This window comes from Bos grunniens, chromosome 1 (genome assembly GCF_055505025.1).
Source record: "Bos grunniens cultivar Pamir isolate PY7600 chromosome 1, Bosgru_T2T1.0, whole genome shotgun sequence".
Taxonomy (NCBI): Eukaryota; Metazoa; Chordata; class Mammalia; order Artiodactyla; family Bovidae; genus Bos; species Bos grunniens.
In genome coordinates, this window is record NC_141165.1 from 104,905,306 (window position 1) to 104,923,314 (window position 18,009).

The following is an 18,009-nucleotide window of genomic DNA, read 5'->3' on the forward strand; positions in this document are numbered from 1 at the left end:
CTTTATTCTCGATAATGCAAAGGAAGTGCACTGAGTATTAGAAAATATAATTCATTAGGCAGACTGATCTTATAGAAAAATCTTAACAGTACTACATACACAAGTATGAATTAGCTATGTGAAATTAACCTATTATTATGTGAAATCTCCTGAAACACCTTACCCCAAGGTTATCAGGGCCTTAGAAGTTCATTTTGAAGATTAAGTTATACTTAGCATCTCCTTTGAATACACCAACATATCAACGTTCAAGCTGGAATAAATATAGGTAACAATTACCACTTAATGGGCATTTCTGTTACAATGCCCCACACCAACATATTCATATATATTGCCTTTTTATCCCAGTAGTGGTGTTAAGAAGGTATTATTACCATCATTTAGGTAAGTGAAGTGTGATTCAGGGAGGTTAAGAAACCTAGTGGTAAATGGGTGGACCCACACTTTGGAGCCCAATCTGTCTGAATGCAAACAGCTGTGACATAATCATACTATATATGGATTTGGGTTGGCCAAAAAGTCTATTTGGGTTTTTCCATGTTATAGAAAAACAGAAATGAACCATTTGGCCAACCCAATATTTATACCGTTTGTGCTCATGTGGACTCATGTGCCATTCCAAAGGGTTAAAAAAAACACAACCCAGGATAGCCAAGGTTTTAGGTCTCAGGAACATCCTATTCAGCAAAGTTGAGGTCTGTGTTTATACTACTGTCTTAATGATACTATTCCAATCATTATACTGGTTCGGGGAAAGACAGTGTGCTTAGGTCACACTTTCCAAGGCGGCTCTTCTGCACGTGGACTGAAGCGTTCTTCCTTCTGTAGGGATGACCTCTGCTCTGCATGTTAGGGAAAGCAACCAAGGCTGCTCAGACAGTGGTGGATCTCAGGTAGAGTTTCGAGGAGACCGTCATATGACATTCTAAAATAGCTGAGAGGTCTTAACTTGTATTAAAGTATTTTCCTTACTAGTTTTTAGTGGAAATGGTATACTGAAGGCATATACATGATGGTCAGTAGTTTGAACCAAAAAAAAAAAAAAAATATATATATATATATTTAAATAATATCTTTAAAATATTTCAAATTTTTATTAAATATTTTTATTCAGTTTTAAGATCACAGTTAAAGTACTTTAGCATGTTATACACATGACTTACATGTGCAATTTTTAGAAATATCAAATTAAGTATAAGATTTTGAAGAAAGAAATTATATAAATGTGTATATTGACTCTTACTACACATACATCTAAGAAAGCAATAATTCTGTTGTACCATTAAGTGGAAATCATTTATTACATGGCATGTTTACACCAACTCTAAAGAGAACCAAGCCAATTTCTGAAAGCAAAAAAATGAGCGATTCGGTCATGCTGAAAACTGTCAACAGACTTAAGATCCGGTGGTCAAATGAAGCTGTGGTTAATTTTTGACAGGTAAGTAAGCAATTCAAACCTGTAAGAAAAGTTCATAATCTGGTATGTGGAATCTCAGGTGGTTTTTATTCCTTTCTGACAAATTCCTGAGAGCAAGACTTGTTTAGTGCTAATGAAATGAGAAAAATGTTGCCAAGCATATGCTGAGCTCCAGATCACAAACCTCCCCTCCCCCAGTTCTGCTGCTAGGAGCTGAGGCACTAACGTGAGGTGGCAGGGGACGTGACCACCCCTCCGGGGCGGCAAAGGAAGGTCACTGTTCGTCTGTGAAACATGCGCCTCTGTGATTTAGGTTAGAGCTTGTGAGGTAAGATTTGCTGTGCGGAGGGAGGGCATGGAGGCATTGAATTAGGTCTGTGTTACTCGGTAACCACTTCTGGCCCAAGTTATTAGAAAATCTTTGGAAAGAGTAGTAATGTTCACAATAACTAGGTTCTGTGCATAAAAATCAATTTAAGGGCAGGATCAATTTTGACCACTGGCTGCAACAAGAAAACAGTGGCCAGCAAAGTTCTAAGCACAAGGTTTCTTTTCAATTATTAGTATAAATCATACCACCACAAATACAATTTGGCCATGAGAGGAAGCTTTTTTGTATGTGTGAAGAAAATGTGTATTTATGCATTTTTAAGGAACGCATGGATGAAGGTGTGTGAGGGGAATCAAGCGGATCTGCCTTGTTTACTCTTTTGTTGCTTCTTTTTCTATCATGTGAGGAAGATGATGTCACCAGTGAAAAGGACAGGATTATGTAATATGGGGTGTACTAAACTTCACTATCGTTTCCAAAATGAAAGTAAAGCAGTCCATCAAATCCTGACTACTTCACCAGACAGATCTGTTAAGATGAACTGAAAACTGTTTCTTTTTTTTATATTTTAAGTATGATGTTAGTCGATCTAAATAAGATACTTTAAAAAAAAAAATCCCCAAACTCCAATAAAAACAAAATCCAAATCTAATTCTTTGGGAATACTTGTATAAATAAAAGCAACACCTAATTAACAATTAGTACACTCTTTACAAGGTGCAAAAACAAGGTCCTATGTGGGGAAGGCTAAATTTTAATTCCCACCTAGCAGTCACTCTGAATACTTTGCAGGTCAAATGTAAAAGCATTGGCTTCTGCTGCCCATTTTCAGCAACACATTGTTCTCTCTGGAGAAGGTGGTTTGCGAGTCTAAACACTGCAGTGGAAAATAGTGGCACTGAAAGTGGAAGCAAAAAAAAGACAAACTTTGGAAACAGGACTTACTGAAATTAACTGTTAAAGCCGAGGTAGCCCATTAGGGTTGGCCTTATCTGAGGGCTCTGTGGAGCACTGCAATCAAAGGTGAGCCTCCTCACAGCATTGCGCACACCCCGACTCTCCCTTTACAAATGATGACTACAGGCCTTGCATGAATTCCTTTTCCCCGGTGAAGTGGCGCTGTTTCCCCTTTGCTGTATGGATGCTGGCCTCCAGCTGCTGGTCTTCAGGACACAGAGGATTCGTACAGTAGTTAGCAGGCAGCATGGTCCCACTGCTTCACATTAATGCCAAACGCCAAACTTGGAACAGACTTCCTTGATAACCCCCAGCCCTCACCCCGTGCTGCATAAACAAAACATGTCATTCGGTTTTCAGCTTACTCCTAGTGCTGTTATCGATTTACAATTTGCTTGAGATTTTACATAGGTGCAAACATTTCCATATGATGAGCCAAAGACTACAGAGTGCAAACAAAATTTTCTAGGACTCAGTCAGGGTAGCATCTGACTTGATAAGAGAACGACGGGGATTAAACAAGTTGGATTCTGAATAAACAGACTAGTTCAAATGCTCCTTTTTGTTCATAGTGTTCCATCACTTTTTTCCTCTGCAGCAGTTTTAATGGCAGGAACTAGAATAACAGTGATAACATGGGGATGAGTTCAACATGGGTTTGAGGGGGCATTGGTAGAAAGCTCATCTGATGGAATTAAATAAATATATTTCCAATACTTGAGGGGAAAAGACTGTCAGGATTATGAGAGTATGACATATCCTTTATAAAAAAGGGGGCTTTAATTAATTAGCAACTTTGATCTAAAATCTGGGAACTAACTTAATTTGGGGTTAAGAACCTGTATCTTCAATGTAGCTGTAGGACATTTTTCTTTTTCCTTATCTCAGTATAGTTATCCAAACAAATAAAAACTTAAAAAGGATGTCTTACAGTATTTTCTTCCTTTCCACCCAGCTTCTTGGAGCTGTAGCTTCAGTTACTATTATATACTCTACACACTTCAAAATTACATAGGAAAATACCCAGAATAACTAAATAAATAAAAGGCTAAAGAAAACTGGATCAGTACTGCGTCTCCATCTGAGACTGATCATCCACTTCCAGCATTACAGAGAAGGGCTAGGACAATTTTTTTTTGTTTTTCAAAAGATTTATATACAGGTTTGAATCCAGAAATTAAGGTTAAAAGCATAAATATTGATAATTTCAACTAGATTCAGAATGGTTTCAGAAAGATATGATACAACAATTTAGAATAAAACAAAGCAGAAGAGCATCATATTTTGGTTTGCTTGAGATATACATAAGGTGCAACAACTTTTTCTCGAGGATGCTTGTGGGACAAATGTTAGTGTAGATGGTGTTTGCTGGCAGATTAAGGTACACACCATAGCAATATGATTTTCCAAAATAAAAAAGAATGCAAGAAGTGAAATGAAAATGATAAATGGGGGGAGGGTTACTACATGTTGGTCTGAAATACTTGTGCTAACAAATGTTATTACCTGAAAACACCAACACCCTTCTCCAGTGGATTCAGGGCATGAGAAAAGCACTATTATTGAAATCAAGACTTTGCTCAGAGAAACAACAAGGCGAGTGTCTAGAGGACTATAAAGCTTTGCAGGATTTCTGCTACTCTCAGTGCCTAACCGCTTAAAAATTAAGCATTTCTACAAAAAGTTTTTTTTTTAAAGTATCTGAAAACAGTCATATCCAGTAGGTTGCCCTCCACCCCCACCCCTGCCTAAGGGAAAAGCCACTGAGGTTTAGGAAAAGCAGATCAAGTAAGATATATTAATCACATAGAAAAAAGTAATCATTTGTTTCGCTTCTTTTTAAAAAAAGGTCCCATGAATATACAGCAATCTCTTAAGGAACTCTAGTGAAATGTAATCGGAGGACTGGAAGGAAGGAGGGGGCTCTGGCAAAAATAGATCAATTCTAACGTGTTCTAGAGAATAATAAGTTAGTACCATTGTCAAGGTGCATGTTCTGCACCAAAAATTTTTTGATTTTTAATTGTTTTTGGATTTTAGCTAATAATTTTTACATCACTGCTAGCAAGTGGGCCAAAGACTCCAACAGCCACCAACACTAGGACCCAGCAATTTTTAAACATTTACTTTGTGTTTTGAAATTTAGAAAATATTAATAAAACAGCATCATAGTAAAAACATTATGCTAAAATCTGGGGCTGCTCACCTGATTTATGTCTATGTGAATGGGGTTAAGTTTTTAATCTCTGATTAACCTTACTTACTACTTCCATCTCCCTCCATGTTCACAAAGAATATGTATTTTTGAGGACACCATTCCAAAGTTCTGCTGCCCTCTTTAACTGCTTTAAAGAAAAACCCCCATTCTCTCTATCCTTTTTCAATTCTGTTAGTATGGTGTACATATTTTCCAGCACCGAAACTGAAGTAGTATCTACAACCGTGAAAAGCTAAACCTAGTCAGTACTAATAGAGTCATTTTTTGTATGGCTATTAGGTCAAATTACGATTAGAAAAAAAAGTCTTCATTACAATTCAGTCAAGTATAAATAAGAAAGCTAGATAAAACCTTGTAAACGGTCACCATTTAGAGAGCTAATTCAAAAGCTTCAAACTCGAACTAACACTATCAAAATTCCGCCAGTTTGAAAACCAATAAAAATTATTGCTGGAATCCAATAATTAAAATTTGGTAGTTTGTGCTGTGATGCAAGAGTGGGGAAATACTTTGTGCTATGGAACAAATACCCTGTAAAATGTGTAGCCGCCGACTAATTCTGATTTATCACTTTGCATCTGTTGCTAAGAAACAAGACACTGTGAACGTCAGGCGGTGGAGTCAATATGCTGGATGTTCTAAGCCAGTTAATCCACTTGGCACTGGCATATGTATGGTTGGTTTTCTGTTCAAAAGCAACAAAACACAAAAAAGAAGCAGGAAACTTGCAGGTGGATCTATGACTGCGAGTCCCACTGTGGTCAGGCACACCTCCCTCACCATTTAACTCAATACCTCCGTAATCACAAAAACTCAAAATGGCTCTAAAAACCTGCTGTGCCAATTAGGCTGTGCATAGCAATTGCTACCCGTCCAGTCTGTCTGGGATGGATGTAAAAGGTCTGTAGCTCAAAGTCCACATGAGGTGAGTGTCTTCAATGTGTTCAGAATAGTGAAGTTAATACTAAGGTCACTTCTGAATAATAGTTTTTTTTTTTTGTTTGTCTGTATGAACAATCCATTGGTTACTCAGACCCCTGTGTAGAAAATAAAAAGAATCCTCAAGGCATGAAAACATTTGTAATCTGCAGGACTTTTCCCCTGTCTGGGAAAATATTTGCCACAATTTGCCCCAAGCAAATTCTTCTTGGTCACTCAAGGCTAAGAAAAAAAAAAAAAATTCAGCTTGCAAGAATTGTAATTTTTTTTTTCCTCTCTTTCTCTTTTTGCCAGCAAACTACCACTCTGGTGGCAAATATAAAAGTGCAGGATATAGGGACCACGAGGCCGAGCATACACCGCTAACAATGGTACATCTGCCTGCCCCTGCTGCTTGGGAGTCTTTGAACAGGCATTTTAATATTATTCTACAATATAAATGTAGGTATAACCTATTATATAAACCATCTTAGAACTTAAATCTCCATGTACAAAAAAGACTAGGAATATCTAATAATAACTAGTGCAGTGCGTCAGTTTTTGCTTTTTTTGTTGTTTTTTTGTTTTTGTTTTGAAAGAATAACTAGGTAATATATGAAACTAGTTTCACACTCTCTGGTTGGTAAAAGAGATGCTGGATGAGCTACAGTAAAGGCAGCCTTTTACCAAGTTACCACCTGTTACCATCAAAAGCCTTCAATAGAAAGCAAAGCTCTAGATCATCCTGTTTCTGCTCAGCATCAGACAGATCACATCACCCTCAAAGATTCTGGGTTCTGAGAGAACAAAACTGGCCCAGGGTGCCAACTTCTGCTTCAAGTGAATCTGGGCCATGGAGGGCAACAAGCACTTGTTTGCAGTCTATTTTCCACCACATGGACTCACTAGCATCCCTCGGTAAAGACAAGGCTAGGGTAGTAGGTAAAGCACAATGTTTTACAATTAAAGGGCGCTTCACTGGTCAGCGCAGGAAATAAGTACAGGAGCCTGTGGCATTTCTTTTGGCTGTCCATCATGGGTGAGTGGAGTTGACCTCTGACCTCTGTAAAACAAGAGGAAAAGAGAGAAATCACTTATTGAGAGTATGTTATTAGAAATAAGAGAGGATGATGAATGACCAACAAACGCTTTCCAATATATCTTGTTTAACAGATGCTACTGCTATACTACTTATGCCTTTTAATTAAAACTGCTTTAAAGCATCTTTATGTTTCTTTTTTAAGGGTTTCTTATCTCAATTCCTCTCACACAACTCAACAACACTCTCTGCCCTCAAATAAGCACCTCCGCTATGTAGAGATAAAACCCGAGGCACCAACAAATTTGGGGAAATTACCTAAGAAGTAGAAAACTTTCAGTCAAGGGTGATGGTTTCAGGATGGCAATGTTCCTTTGGATCTTCTTATACTAAAAAAGAACACATTCCTTTCCTTGACTTGACCAAGGGGGAGGCTATCCTATACTAACTGATAACCTTCAGACTCATTTCTTGGTATACAATAATAGGCCCAATTTCAAAATTTAAGGCCAATAAAAGGGTCGGCCTCTGCAAAGAGAGGTGAACTGTGACTGAAAAATGAATGAAAAGAAAACAGTGATGCTCTCCTCATGAAAGAGAAGTCTCAAAGGCATATGGAGGGAGAGTGTACAGGGAAGAAGGGGAGGACCAACTCTGAATTTCAGTGTGTGAGAAAATTCAGTCATCTTGAGCCAAAATCTACACATATGGAGAAAGAACTCTAGACAAGACGTTAAAAATTCATGGAAATGCTTATCATTTGGATTGGATCTACATCAAATAGTTTATTTTTATTTTTTTTTAATGAGTAGGAAGAAAAATGCCACTTGCTTCATGGTTACAAGAACATTTCTTGGTAGAGTCTACAGAGCCTCTCATTCTAAAAAGACAGGATGGGGCACATCTGTGACATTTCCTAACAGGCTTCTCGAGCCTCAGTAAGGCAGATGCACCGCTGAAAATACGGGGGCATGCAGCAATGTCTTCACTGGATTGACCACTTTAATACAGTATCTTTAGCTTATGCGAAATAAGAGAGCAATTTTAAAATTCAAACTGTGTCTCTCCATAACTATATCCAAGTTTCTTTCTCTTGGTGCACAAAAAAGAAAATTAATATAGATATCTATAAATGCAACATTTTGGGATTTCAGAATCTAATGATCAGTTATCTTAAGATATAGGAATTTTTTAGAAAAACAAAACGTGTTATAATCAAACCTCTGGATTAATCTGTTTATTCATGTGGGGATGCTTAAGAACCAACTGTTCAATATGTCCAACTCTTTGTTCAAGAAAGATGAAATTAAAATGGTATTTACTTTTAAGATTGAATATGTAACAATACTACAAAAGCCAAAAATATTTTAATAAGTATTGGAAAAGGCAACATACAAAGAAAAAAAGTGAAAGATGAAGAGTACAGTAAAAAAAAAAAGACACCAAGGGGGAGAGAGAAATTGGGTTGATAGCCCAGCTTGTGTGTGCACGTGCACGCTCAGTCGCTCAGTCATGTCCGATTCTTTGTGACCCCATGGACTGTAGATTCCCAGGCTCCTCTGTCCATGGAATATTCCAGGCAAGAATACTGGAGTGGGTTGCCATTTCCTACTCCAGGGCATCTTCCTGACCCAGGGATCAAACCCACATCTCCCCCATCTCCTGCATGGGCAAGCAGATTCTTGACTACTGAGCCCAAGTAGAGGTATGATGTGGCTGCCACCAAGAGGTGGCTCCGGTTCCCAGGGGCAGGTCAAATGACATTCCTCAGGACTCTCTAGGACAGGACGGATGCTTGCATAAGCAGCATTCTTGAGCAAATGCTAAGACACAGGGGTTCAAAGACTTGGATTCAGATCCTGACTTGGTTTAGCTGTGTGCTGTTGGCGAGTTAATTAACTGCCTGTACCATCATTCAAATGTAACTAAAAAAGATGCACCTGGCAGAGCTAATTTTAAGAATAAATTTAATGAGCTTCTGTTCTTATAAAATTTCTAGTAAATAAATAGGCTCTCAACAAAGGTTAATTTCAATTTCCTACTTCCTGTGGTTTATAAAACTGTTTGTCTATGTTGGGTTTCTGAACCCAATATTAAGATTTCTTGTGACAAGAATGCAAGTAATATATATTTACCCCTAACTCTGTGGACCACCTTTTAAATTATGAACTAGGTGATCCTGAAGCAATAATTAATTAATGTGCAACCCAGGTACAATTACGTTAAGCCTGTCCATGGAGGGAAGGCTGGTAACTCTGCTTTAACAGGTAAGGGCTAGAGTTACAACTAACATTCCCCAGGAGGAGCTAGCTGTCTTTCTGGATGTTAAGAACACTAACCATTTGTTATGTTGATAGTGAAAACTCTAATAAGCAATATTATTCTTTCCAATGGGATGTGTTAAACAAAAAGAAGAACTTCTACTCAAATCATTTTTTCCTGTGCCTCTTAGATAACTTGGGTAGTCACTCATTCATTTGACCATATGTCCAGTCATTCCTGATGTAACAGGAACTAAGGAAGTTATATACATGGAGAATAAAACTGGTGCTTTGCTTTCAAAGTGCAATGGAAGGAAGCAGACATCAAACAATAACTACAGCCCTGAGTGGCAACTGATCTAAGAGGGGTGTGTACAGAGATTGTGCAGGACTTCAGAGGAAGACTGAGACGAGGACAAAGGACAGACAGACTGAAGGAGGAGCAGAAGTTCACTGGGAAGGAGGATGTGCAAAGGCAAGAAGTGGGCTTATGTGGATGGGAGTAAGCAATTGCACATGAACACAGGGCAGCAAGGGAGGTAGAGGTGGGAGTGGAAAGGCTGCCGCTTTCTGCTGCACCGCAAGCCACGGGGGCAGGGGTGGGGGTGTGTAGGTTAACAGTGCAGAGGTGTGACCTGTCATGGCCCAGCAAGGGTGACTGTGTGGTCGCTCTTCCTGAGCTCTGAATTATGACCCCCTCGCCACTGAATTCTTATATGACCTCTTATTTCCACAATTTATGAGGGCACTTAATAACATGCAGGCACATATTTAATTCTTTGTGCATGCATTATGAGTTTGTCCTCTGTGCTCGACTGTGAAACGCCACAAGCAGAGAAATGTCTGTGTGTTATCCCCCTCAGAGACCTGAGCAGATTTTAACAATGCCTGTCACCATTCACTTGCTATTAGGCACTTGCAGTGTACACATGAAAAGGAATTTGACTTCTTGGAAATGTCTAGAGGCTATTTGTGAGGAAGTACTAGAACTGTAATATGATAGGTAAGAGCAAGACACAAAGAAAACTTTCATCAGGGCCTCCTAAACCTGCAGAATCCACCTGCAATGCAGGAGATTGATTCCTGGGTTGGGAAGATCCACTGGAGAAGGGAAAGGTTACCCACTCCAGTATTCTGGCCTGGAGAATTGCATGGACTATATGGGGTCGCAAAGAGTTGGACATGACTGAGCAACTTTCCTAAACCTGGATATGAAAGATGAAAGAGAATGGTGCCTGACCATTGTGGGTGGGTAAAGAAGTTGGGCTGGATTTCAAGCACTTCTGGGATGAAGACTGAAAACCTAAGAAAGGAACTCATCTGTGGGTAATCCATTTTGAATAAAAATATGAAATACCTGAATTTACAAAAGACTTTCTTACCTTCCCAAATGTTCCTTTAAATAGCAGAACACTCAATTATATACTTAGAACTTGATAACTTTCTGTGGGGCTTTACTGAGTTCAGAAGGCTTTCACATCTGATCTCGTCTGATTCCTTACAACTGTGTGATTCTTTGGGGATATCATTATGCTAAATGGAGGATGAGAAAACTGAGGCCCAGAGAAATGAATGACTAATAAACACAGGTTGCTTAAGATAAATCCAGGCCTTGGGCCTGCCATGAGTCAGATGGTGAGATGCTCTTTTTCCCAAACCACACATTTCTCTTCCGCTGGAACCACTGACGCCATCCTCAGTGGGGGTGTTGCCATATGCTAGGCCTGGGACACTAGATTTATTCTATAGTACATCTCTATGAAAGGAGAACCACTTACAGCCATTGCACAGAAGAAAAAACAGAGGACAGAGAAGTGAATGCTCTTGCTCAAGGTCTTCCTTACAGTTTTCAGCTGACAGACGCTGCACTCAAACCCAGGTCTGAGACTTGCCTCTAAAACTCCAATGATTAGATAATACTGCTGCTCTCTGCTCTCTCAGGACTCTTCAGAAATGAAGCTTAGTCACAGAATAAACTATATTCAAAGTAAAATTCTTGGCTGGCGTACTCCCTTATATTTTCCCGCACGGCTAAATAGAAACACATGGTAAACAATAGTCTCCCGAACCCCAGTCATTGTGGAAAGTATCACCAATCACATCAGAAGGGATGAGCTGGGTTTGCATGTTACGGTCTCCACCCATGTTCTGTGAAAGGGGTAAAGCTGAACGGGACCCCCAGGCCTCAGGGCAGCGAGGCTTCCCACCGCTAACCTGTGCACGTTCTCCATGGCGGCCACTTCGGCCAGTGCGGCAAGGCTGAAGAAGGCGGACACGGCCGGCATCTCTGGGGTGCTGCTCCGCGTCTCTGCGGCCTCCCTATTGTGTGAGCATTCATCACTGCAGCCTGTCTCAGTCACCTTAGGGAGACTCCTCTGCAGTTGTTCCCTTGGTTTGTCATCTGCATCGGAAGGGAAATTCATCATGAGAGAGGATCGCTCTGTTTTCTTCGGAGAAGGGACACAGAAAACTCAGTGCCAGACAATGTGAAATGAGCTAATATGCTTTCCTGCTCACTTCTGTCATCCATGGAATATTAAGGCTGTTACAGAATCTCTTCTTCCATGGGAATAAAACTTTTATTGAGCTCAGCTGCAACCACAAGCAGCATTATGCCCTGAAGCCGAGCAGAGGAGCTGTGTTTTATCCAAGGTCAAAGAATAGGTCAGTCTTGGACAGAGAGGGGAAAAATGGGCCTTGGTCAGAGTAAAACCCAAGGGACTTCTGCACAGGGGCCAAGGAATGCTGTAAAATGGCCCTGCAAAACTCAACTGACTAAATACTCTGATGACGCCACAGCACACCTACTACGCATGCTGAGTTACCAATACTTAGAATGGCCTAACTAATCCCAGTGAGATCCTACACTGTTTGTTTGTTTTGAAGACCTTCTGCAAGGGAGACAAAGGGCCTTCTGGTATTTGTGAAGAGGTGGCCGAAATGCTATACCAATACACGGGCTGGAAATGATTGCACTTCATTATGCAGCCCTTACAGATGAGGAGGAGGGGGAGGAATCCTCATCATTTTTCAAAAAACAGCTTACCTACAGAAAGTAACTGATAAAGGCTGTAAATGTCATATATTAGAACATGACAGTGCTATATGCTTTTCCACATAAAAGGGAATGTTTTCTAAAAACCTTTCACTCCTCCTACAAGCAAAGCAGAAGCTATAACAACTTAAACAATATGAAAATGACAGAACAGAATCCAGAATGGATAAGGAAGGAGAGCAGAGCTTCTAGGCTAATTATCAGGAAAACTAGATTCTAGTCCTTACTCTACACTTAGTAGTTCAATATATTCTGAAACAAAATTCAACCTCTGTGAGCTTCACTTCCTATATAACAGTAGAACTAGGGGTCTTTAACATGCTTTAAGGTTTAACAATCCACATATGTAAAACACAGGTGCACAAAATCCACTAAGTGACTTCTAATTTCTATCTTACCATACAATGAGTCCACCAACTGGATTAACCTAAATCAGATATTTATAAATATCACCCTCAAAGATCATTCACTTAAAATTTTTTTTTAAGTGAATTTTTTTTTAAGGTCCATTCCTATGGGCCTTTGACCTTTTTCTGGAAACTGGATCTGGGGAGAGGAGGGAACACCTCCTTCAGCACTGATAGAATGAGATGCTGGAGGCACTGAAAGGCAGAAAGGCAACGGCTAACACCACTAATGCTCTGCTGGTGGAGCACCCCAAGACGTGAGGGGGAAGCACAGTGTCACTCTCGACACCATTCCTTAACCTGGGTCCCTCGAGGCAATTCCCACAGAGGCCGCCACACGGCAAACAGACCACAGGCCACAAATGAAAATGGAGAAACTCACTGTAAGTTAATATCTGGTTACCGAGTAGCCTAGAGAACCAATAAATCGAGAAGCATTCTCAGGCTCCTTTCGTGGTCTGAATCAGCTGTATAGGATGTGTGGGATACTTGCTTTCTTAATTCGGGGGTTTACATACCTCATGATCCGGCTTGTAATGACTTAAATAGTGAACCAGGGACTAAGATTCATCCAGTACTTTTAAAAGTCTCAGATCTTTGGGAATTTACATAAGAATCTGTGGTTGTGCAAGCTGAGAAAGACAGGGCAGCTAACAGTACTAAAAGCTACCTTTTCTTCCTAGGAATTCTGGATGTGCTCTTGGGAAAAGACCTATGATTTTAACACAGAGACCAGAACATGTATGTTTAGAAGTCTGCAGGAAACCAGTTCTCAAGGAGACCCGGAGAGAGAACCCACAGAGCAGACCTACTTTTCGGGGAGGACCCACAGTTGGCTTAGAGTCACTTTCTGGCCACTGAGGCCATGGTGGCCCCTTGCTTGCTCCGGTCCTTTCTGTCTAAGCACTTCCTTTTCTTACCCAAAGTGCCTCCTGCTGGTGACACCCGGCCATCTGCTGTCCTGACAAGGTGTGTGATCTTGGTTTTCCTTGCTTTTCTCTTTTGGCTGCCCACCAAGGGTTCTTGAGTTGTTGTTGGCTCTGGAGTGTTGGGAATGGATAGGGCATTTTTAACCTTATAAGCAGGCTCTGTGGTGTTTTTGTCTTCTGAAAATATGGCTGCAACAGGACAAACCATATACAGTTACACACAAAAACACAAGTGTTACTTGTAGAAGGAAACATTTCTAAATGTCCGACCTATTTGAACGAGAACTTAAAGTTTTCAAAGTACTGAGGGAAAAAAGAAATATTGACCATAATTTTAAGCAAATATTTCTTTAAATATTAAGTACAGAATAGGATACCCTCTGTACCCCCAACAGAATACTGTACTAAGAGGCTAGTGGAGTAACATTTTCTAAGTGTTTGGATCTTGCAGGTTGTGGGGTGGATAAGTGTGTGTAAATATGAATAAACTGTGTCCCAACAGACAAGTCGCACACATGACCACGATCCCTATTTGAGATCCTTTTGACCAGCTAGTCTGGAGACTAGTCTACCAGATAAAAGAAGTTTCTTTCCTTCTGCGGATACTGAGGTTAAGTACGTGCTTCTTAAATTTACACTTATATTTGTTTTCAACCTCCAGGTTGGACTGATGAGAAAAGAAATTGTCTGTGAGACCTGATCTTCTTTTATGCATACTGAGTGCATAATAGAAGGACCTGGCAAACACTGATGAAGCTAGCTCGTAATGAAACTCTCCCATTGGCAGAATTCAAGGACAAGATAATGTGCTTTAGGGAGATAATTTAATAAAGTACATGTCAGCGGAATTCCCTGAAATGTTAGTTTCAGGTTTTCTAATTGTAACATCAGCGAATCACTTAACAGCATGCACTTGTATCTTATTAGTCACTGTGTCAAGAGTAAGGAACACATTTGCCACCAAAGACCTTGCTCCCAGTTCAAATGGGTCAGGAATGCTGTGTCTCTTCGTTATTTATTTCCTTAGGAGTCTATCCCTCTCCCTCCCCCTTTAATTTAAATTAAGACAGGAAGATGCAGATATGAGTACAAAAAGCATTTAGGAGTATTTCTTTGTAGTCAAGTTTCCTGACTGGGAGAAAGAGGCATCTTTCCATTTTTAACTGTCCAATCTCTTAAGACAGTTCTAGAAACTGTTTTTGACAAAAAGAAGGGGAGTGTGGGTCAGGAAATCAACTTGGAGGGCATCTGCAGGTGCTTATTAAAAGGTGGATAAGAAGGCAGACATTGGAAATAACACAGTAAATGTAATGTAGAAAGACAAGCTAAAATAAAAGGAACACAGCACAAGAAATAACTCAAGGTGTGAAAAAATGCACTTATTGATATAAATACTTATATAGGCTTCATTTAAAAATTTTAATGTAGCCCCTTAATGGGTTTAGGTGCAGCCTTGAGAAAGGAGGCTACAAATCAGTAACAATTTTGCCCTTAAGCATTTGAAACCAGGCTTCCTATTCCAAACAAGTGGGATATCATTTCAATCACATCAAGAGAAACAATGTAAAAAGCAGAAATCATATCATGATTTGTGGCTTGGTCTTGCTATATTATTGCATAATAGACATCTGTGTGTGGACAGGCTTAAGATAACAGTTACTTAAAAACAAACAAACAAACAAACAAAAACTATTTGGCAATGCTCCCAAACATCTTTTCAAGCAAGTAATTAAAAATTAGGAAGAAGGCTCCTTTTAAATTATAGATCTGATCAGGTCAGTTGTGGAATATTGATACTTTGCAGTTAGCTTCACATAGGCCAGTGGTGGTATATATGCATTAAAAAAAATTTTTTTTTTAGTTTAAACTTCAATGAAAGCTACCAGCAAAACAAAAAGATAATTTGGTTAGAAACACTCCAAAAGTGTTTCATGACTCTGCATTAGCCCTGAAATTCAAGCCTCCTATATAAAGAAGCCAAAATCTGAGTTTACAATAACGTCATTGGATATTCATAAGCTTCAAAGTCTAGTTTCTTATCTAGGCCGATCAGTTGTCCCTTCTGTCTACAAGGGGAAACTTGTGATCTCTGGTATGATCACTGGATTACAGATAGACCTTCCAGACAAAGCATTAACCTCTGCTCTCTTTTTCTTCCTCTTCCCAGAAAAATCTAGAACTTGTGGAGATAAGGGTGTAGCAGGATTCCAAAGATGAAGGGTGCATTAAATCCAAATTACTGCTTGTATAAGAAAAGAATCAAAAAGGTCAGAGAAAAGGCATGGACACCAGAAAAGGGCTAAGAGGGTTGGGAAAGATGACCTGGTTTCTATGGCAACAACAGGGGGCTAATGGAAATATCAGTCCCTGAAGATTCTATTCTTGACTTTTTAATTTACTAACTGTGGGACCAGGGGTCTCAGTTTCCTCATGTAAAGATGGAAGCTGGATGAGACTACCTCTCATCCAGCCTGAAACTTCTTTTCATTTTGCCACACAGCCTAGAATCAAGGTCCTGGCGGTGTTTTCTCCAGTCAGCTCCGGTGTCTCAAGGCTGTGGGAGAGCCTTGACTATGGGACTCCCTTGACTGTCAGCTTTTTGTTTTCAGTGAGACTTCAGATATTTTAACTTCTTTTCAGTGGTTACTCATTTTCCTATATGTTTCCAGAAGAAGCCAAGGGTATGGGTGCAAAGGGTTTGCAAATGGGAGGTGAATCAGGCCTTAAAGGCAATGGGACCAGGGGACGCTCAGACACCAGCAGCCAAGGAGCCGCGGGGTCAAAGGCAGGTGGCCAACAAGATACCAGTAGACCATGGGGTCACAGGGATTGGGAGGCTGGGAAATAGTAAAGGAATGAATCAGGCTGTAGGCAAGTGAACGATGAAAAAAAGGAGAACGCCCTAGAAGTTCTCATAAATCACTGCAAAGGAGGCAATGCCACCTCTCCGGACGCTGTCTTCTCTAAACCACTGTCAGATCGAAAAGTAATCACAGGGCCTGCAGACCATCCACACTGGAAAAAGGCATCTGGGACTTCCCTGGTGGTCCAGTGGTTAAGAATCTGCCCTCTAATGCAAGGGATGTGGGTTCTATCCCCGGTCGGGAACTAGATCCTACAGGCCACGGGGCAACTAAGTCCATGTGCTGCAACTTGAGAGGCCCAAGGGCTGCAATGAAGAGCTCACAGGCCAGTTAAGACCCAACACAGGCAAATTAGAAAATTTTTTTAAAAAAGAAAAAACTTCAATATAAAAAAAAAAGGCATGTAATGTGATCTTCCTGTAGCTAAGAGGAAAAGGGCAGAGTGAGTCTGTCCCATGCTCTGACCCATGGGTGACCCCTAGAACATCTTGTCTTATCTGGTGGCCTAGACCGATGACAGTCTTCAGGGTCAGTGCTCAGGGAGAACCCTTTCCTAACACAGAAGAATTGGGGAAAGCAGGTAAAGCTAAGTCAAAGACGTACAGCTGAACTTTGAACAACACAAGTTTGAAATACACAGGTCCTCTTGTAAGTGGATATTTTTACATTAATACATACTACAGTACTATGTAGCCCACGGCTGGTTTAATCTGCAGATGCAAAACTGCTTATACGCAGGGCCTAGAGGGCTAGCTGTAAAGCTACACATGAATTTCTGACTGAAGGGGTGAAGTGGGGGGTGAAATGACTGTTCAAGAGTCAACTACAGCTGTTTGAGACAGAACAGTAGATCTGAGTCCAGCAACATTAACAAAGAGAAACTATTTTTATCATCCTCTCCAACTAGCTGGTTAAAGGATCTCAGGCAGGAACCCTGAACACATGTAGAAACTGTGGTCTACTGGGACACAATTTATCTAGATTTACAGACACTGTCCTCCCCACCAACCTGCAAGATTCAAAACAAAGGCTTAGTGGTGCAAGAAAATTAATCAACAGAAACCTCAATTAAACAGTCACGAGACCAGAAGGGGGAGCTCTCAAGCCTTGTGATGATAGTAGAGCCCAACAGGAAGAAAGCCCTTTCTTCTTTCCTGGCTGGGACTCATACAATGAAAAGCCACACACTTGATTTACCATAGCCCTCCCAATCCCAGTTTCTTTCCCCCTCTATAAAACTCTCCTTCCTTTGACATATGGGGGCTTGCACACCATGGTTGCACACCCCAAAGTTAAATTCTCTGCTGATCCAGAATATACTCATCTTTGCTGGAGAAATAACTGGCAGTCTGTTAGTTTCAGGTCAACAGTGGTGAGAAACAGAAATGAAAAAAGCTTAGGGGAACAGCCCAAAGACCTGTACCAAGACAGCAAGATTGCTCCTTTCCCCTGCCCCTCCCCCTCCCCCTGCGTAAACTAATGGAAATGTGAGAAAAGGAAGGTTTTGTCCTCTAAAAACAAATTAGTCATTTTCTCTTTGGGCTTGTAACTGAACACACAAACCTACCCAAGCACTGCAAAACAAGTCCACAGAGCTGCTTTTTATACTC

The 18,009-nt window shown here is 40.3% G+C and overlaps 1 protein-coding gene across 50 annotated transcripts in view; it reads right to left on the reverse strand.

Annotated features, from left to right (window-relative positions):
- Positions 1-1,074: 1,074 nt before the first annotated feature.
- Positions 1,075-18,009, reverse strand: part of BBX (BBX high mobility group box domain containing) — a 297,568-nt gene continuing 280,633 nt past the window's right edge. For 49 of the 50 annotated variants that reach the window (XM_086408179.1, XM_086408500.1, XM_086408481.1 and 46 more), the window contains 3 exons: positions 13,527-13,724; positions 11,359-11,545; positions 1,075-6,907 (listed from right to left, as the gene is read on the reverse strand). In XM_086408179.1, the coding sequence (XP_086264305.1) occupies positions 6,820-6,907; positions 11,359-11,545; positions 13,527-13,724 (473 nt within the window). In that variant the 3' untranslated portion in view covers positions 1,075-6,819. Of the gene's footprint in view, positions 6,908-11,358; positions 11,546-13,418; positions 13,725-18,009 lie in introns of those variants that run through there. The other variant, XM_086408489.1, reaches the window with a different exon arrangement.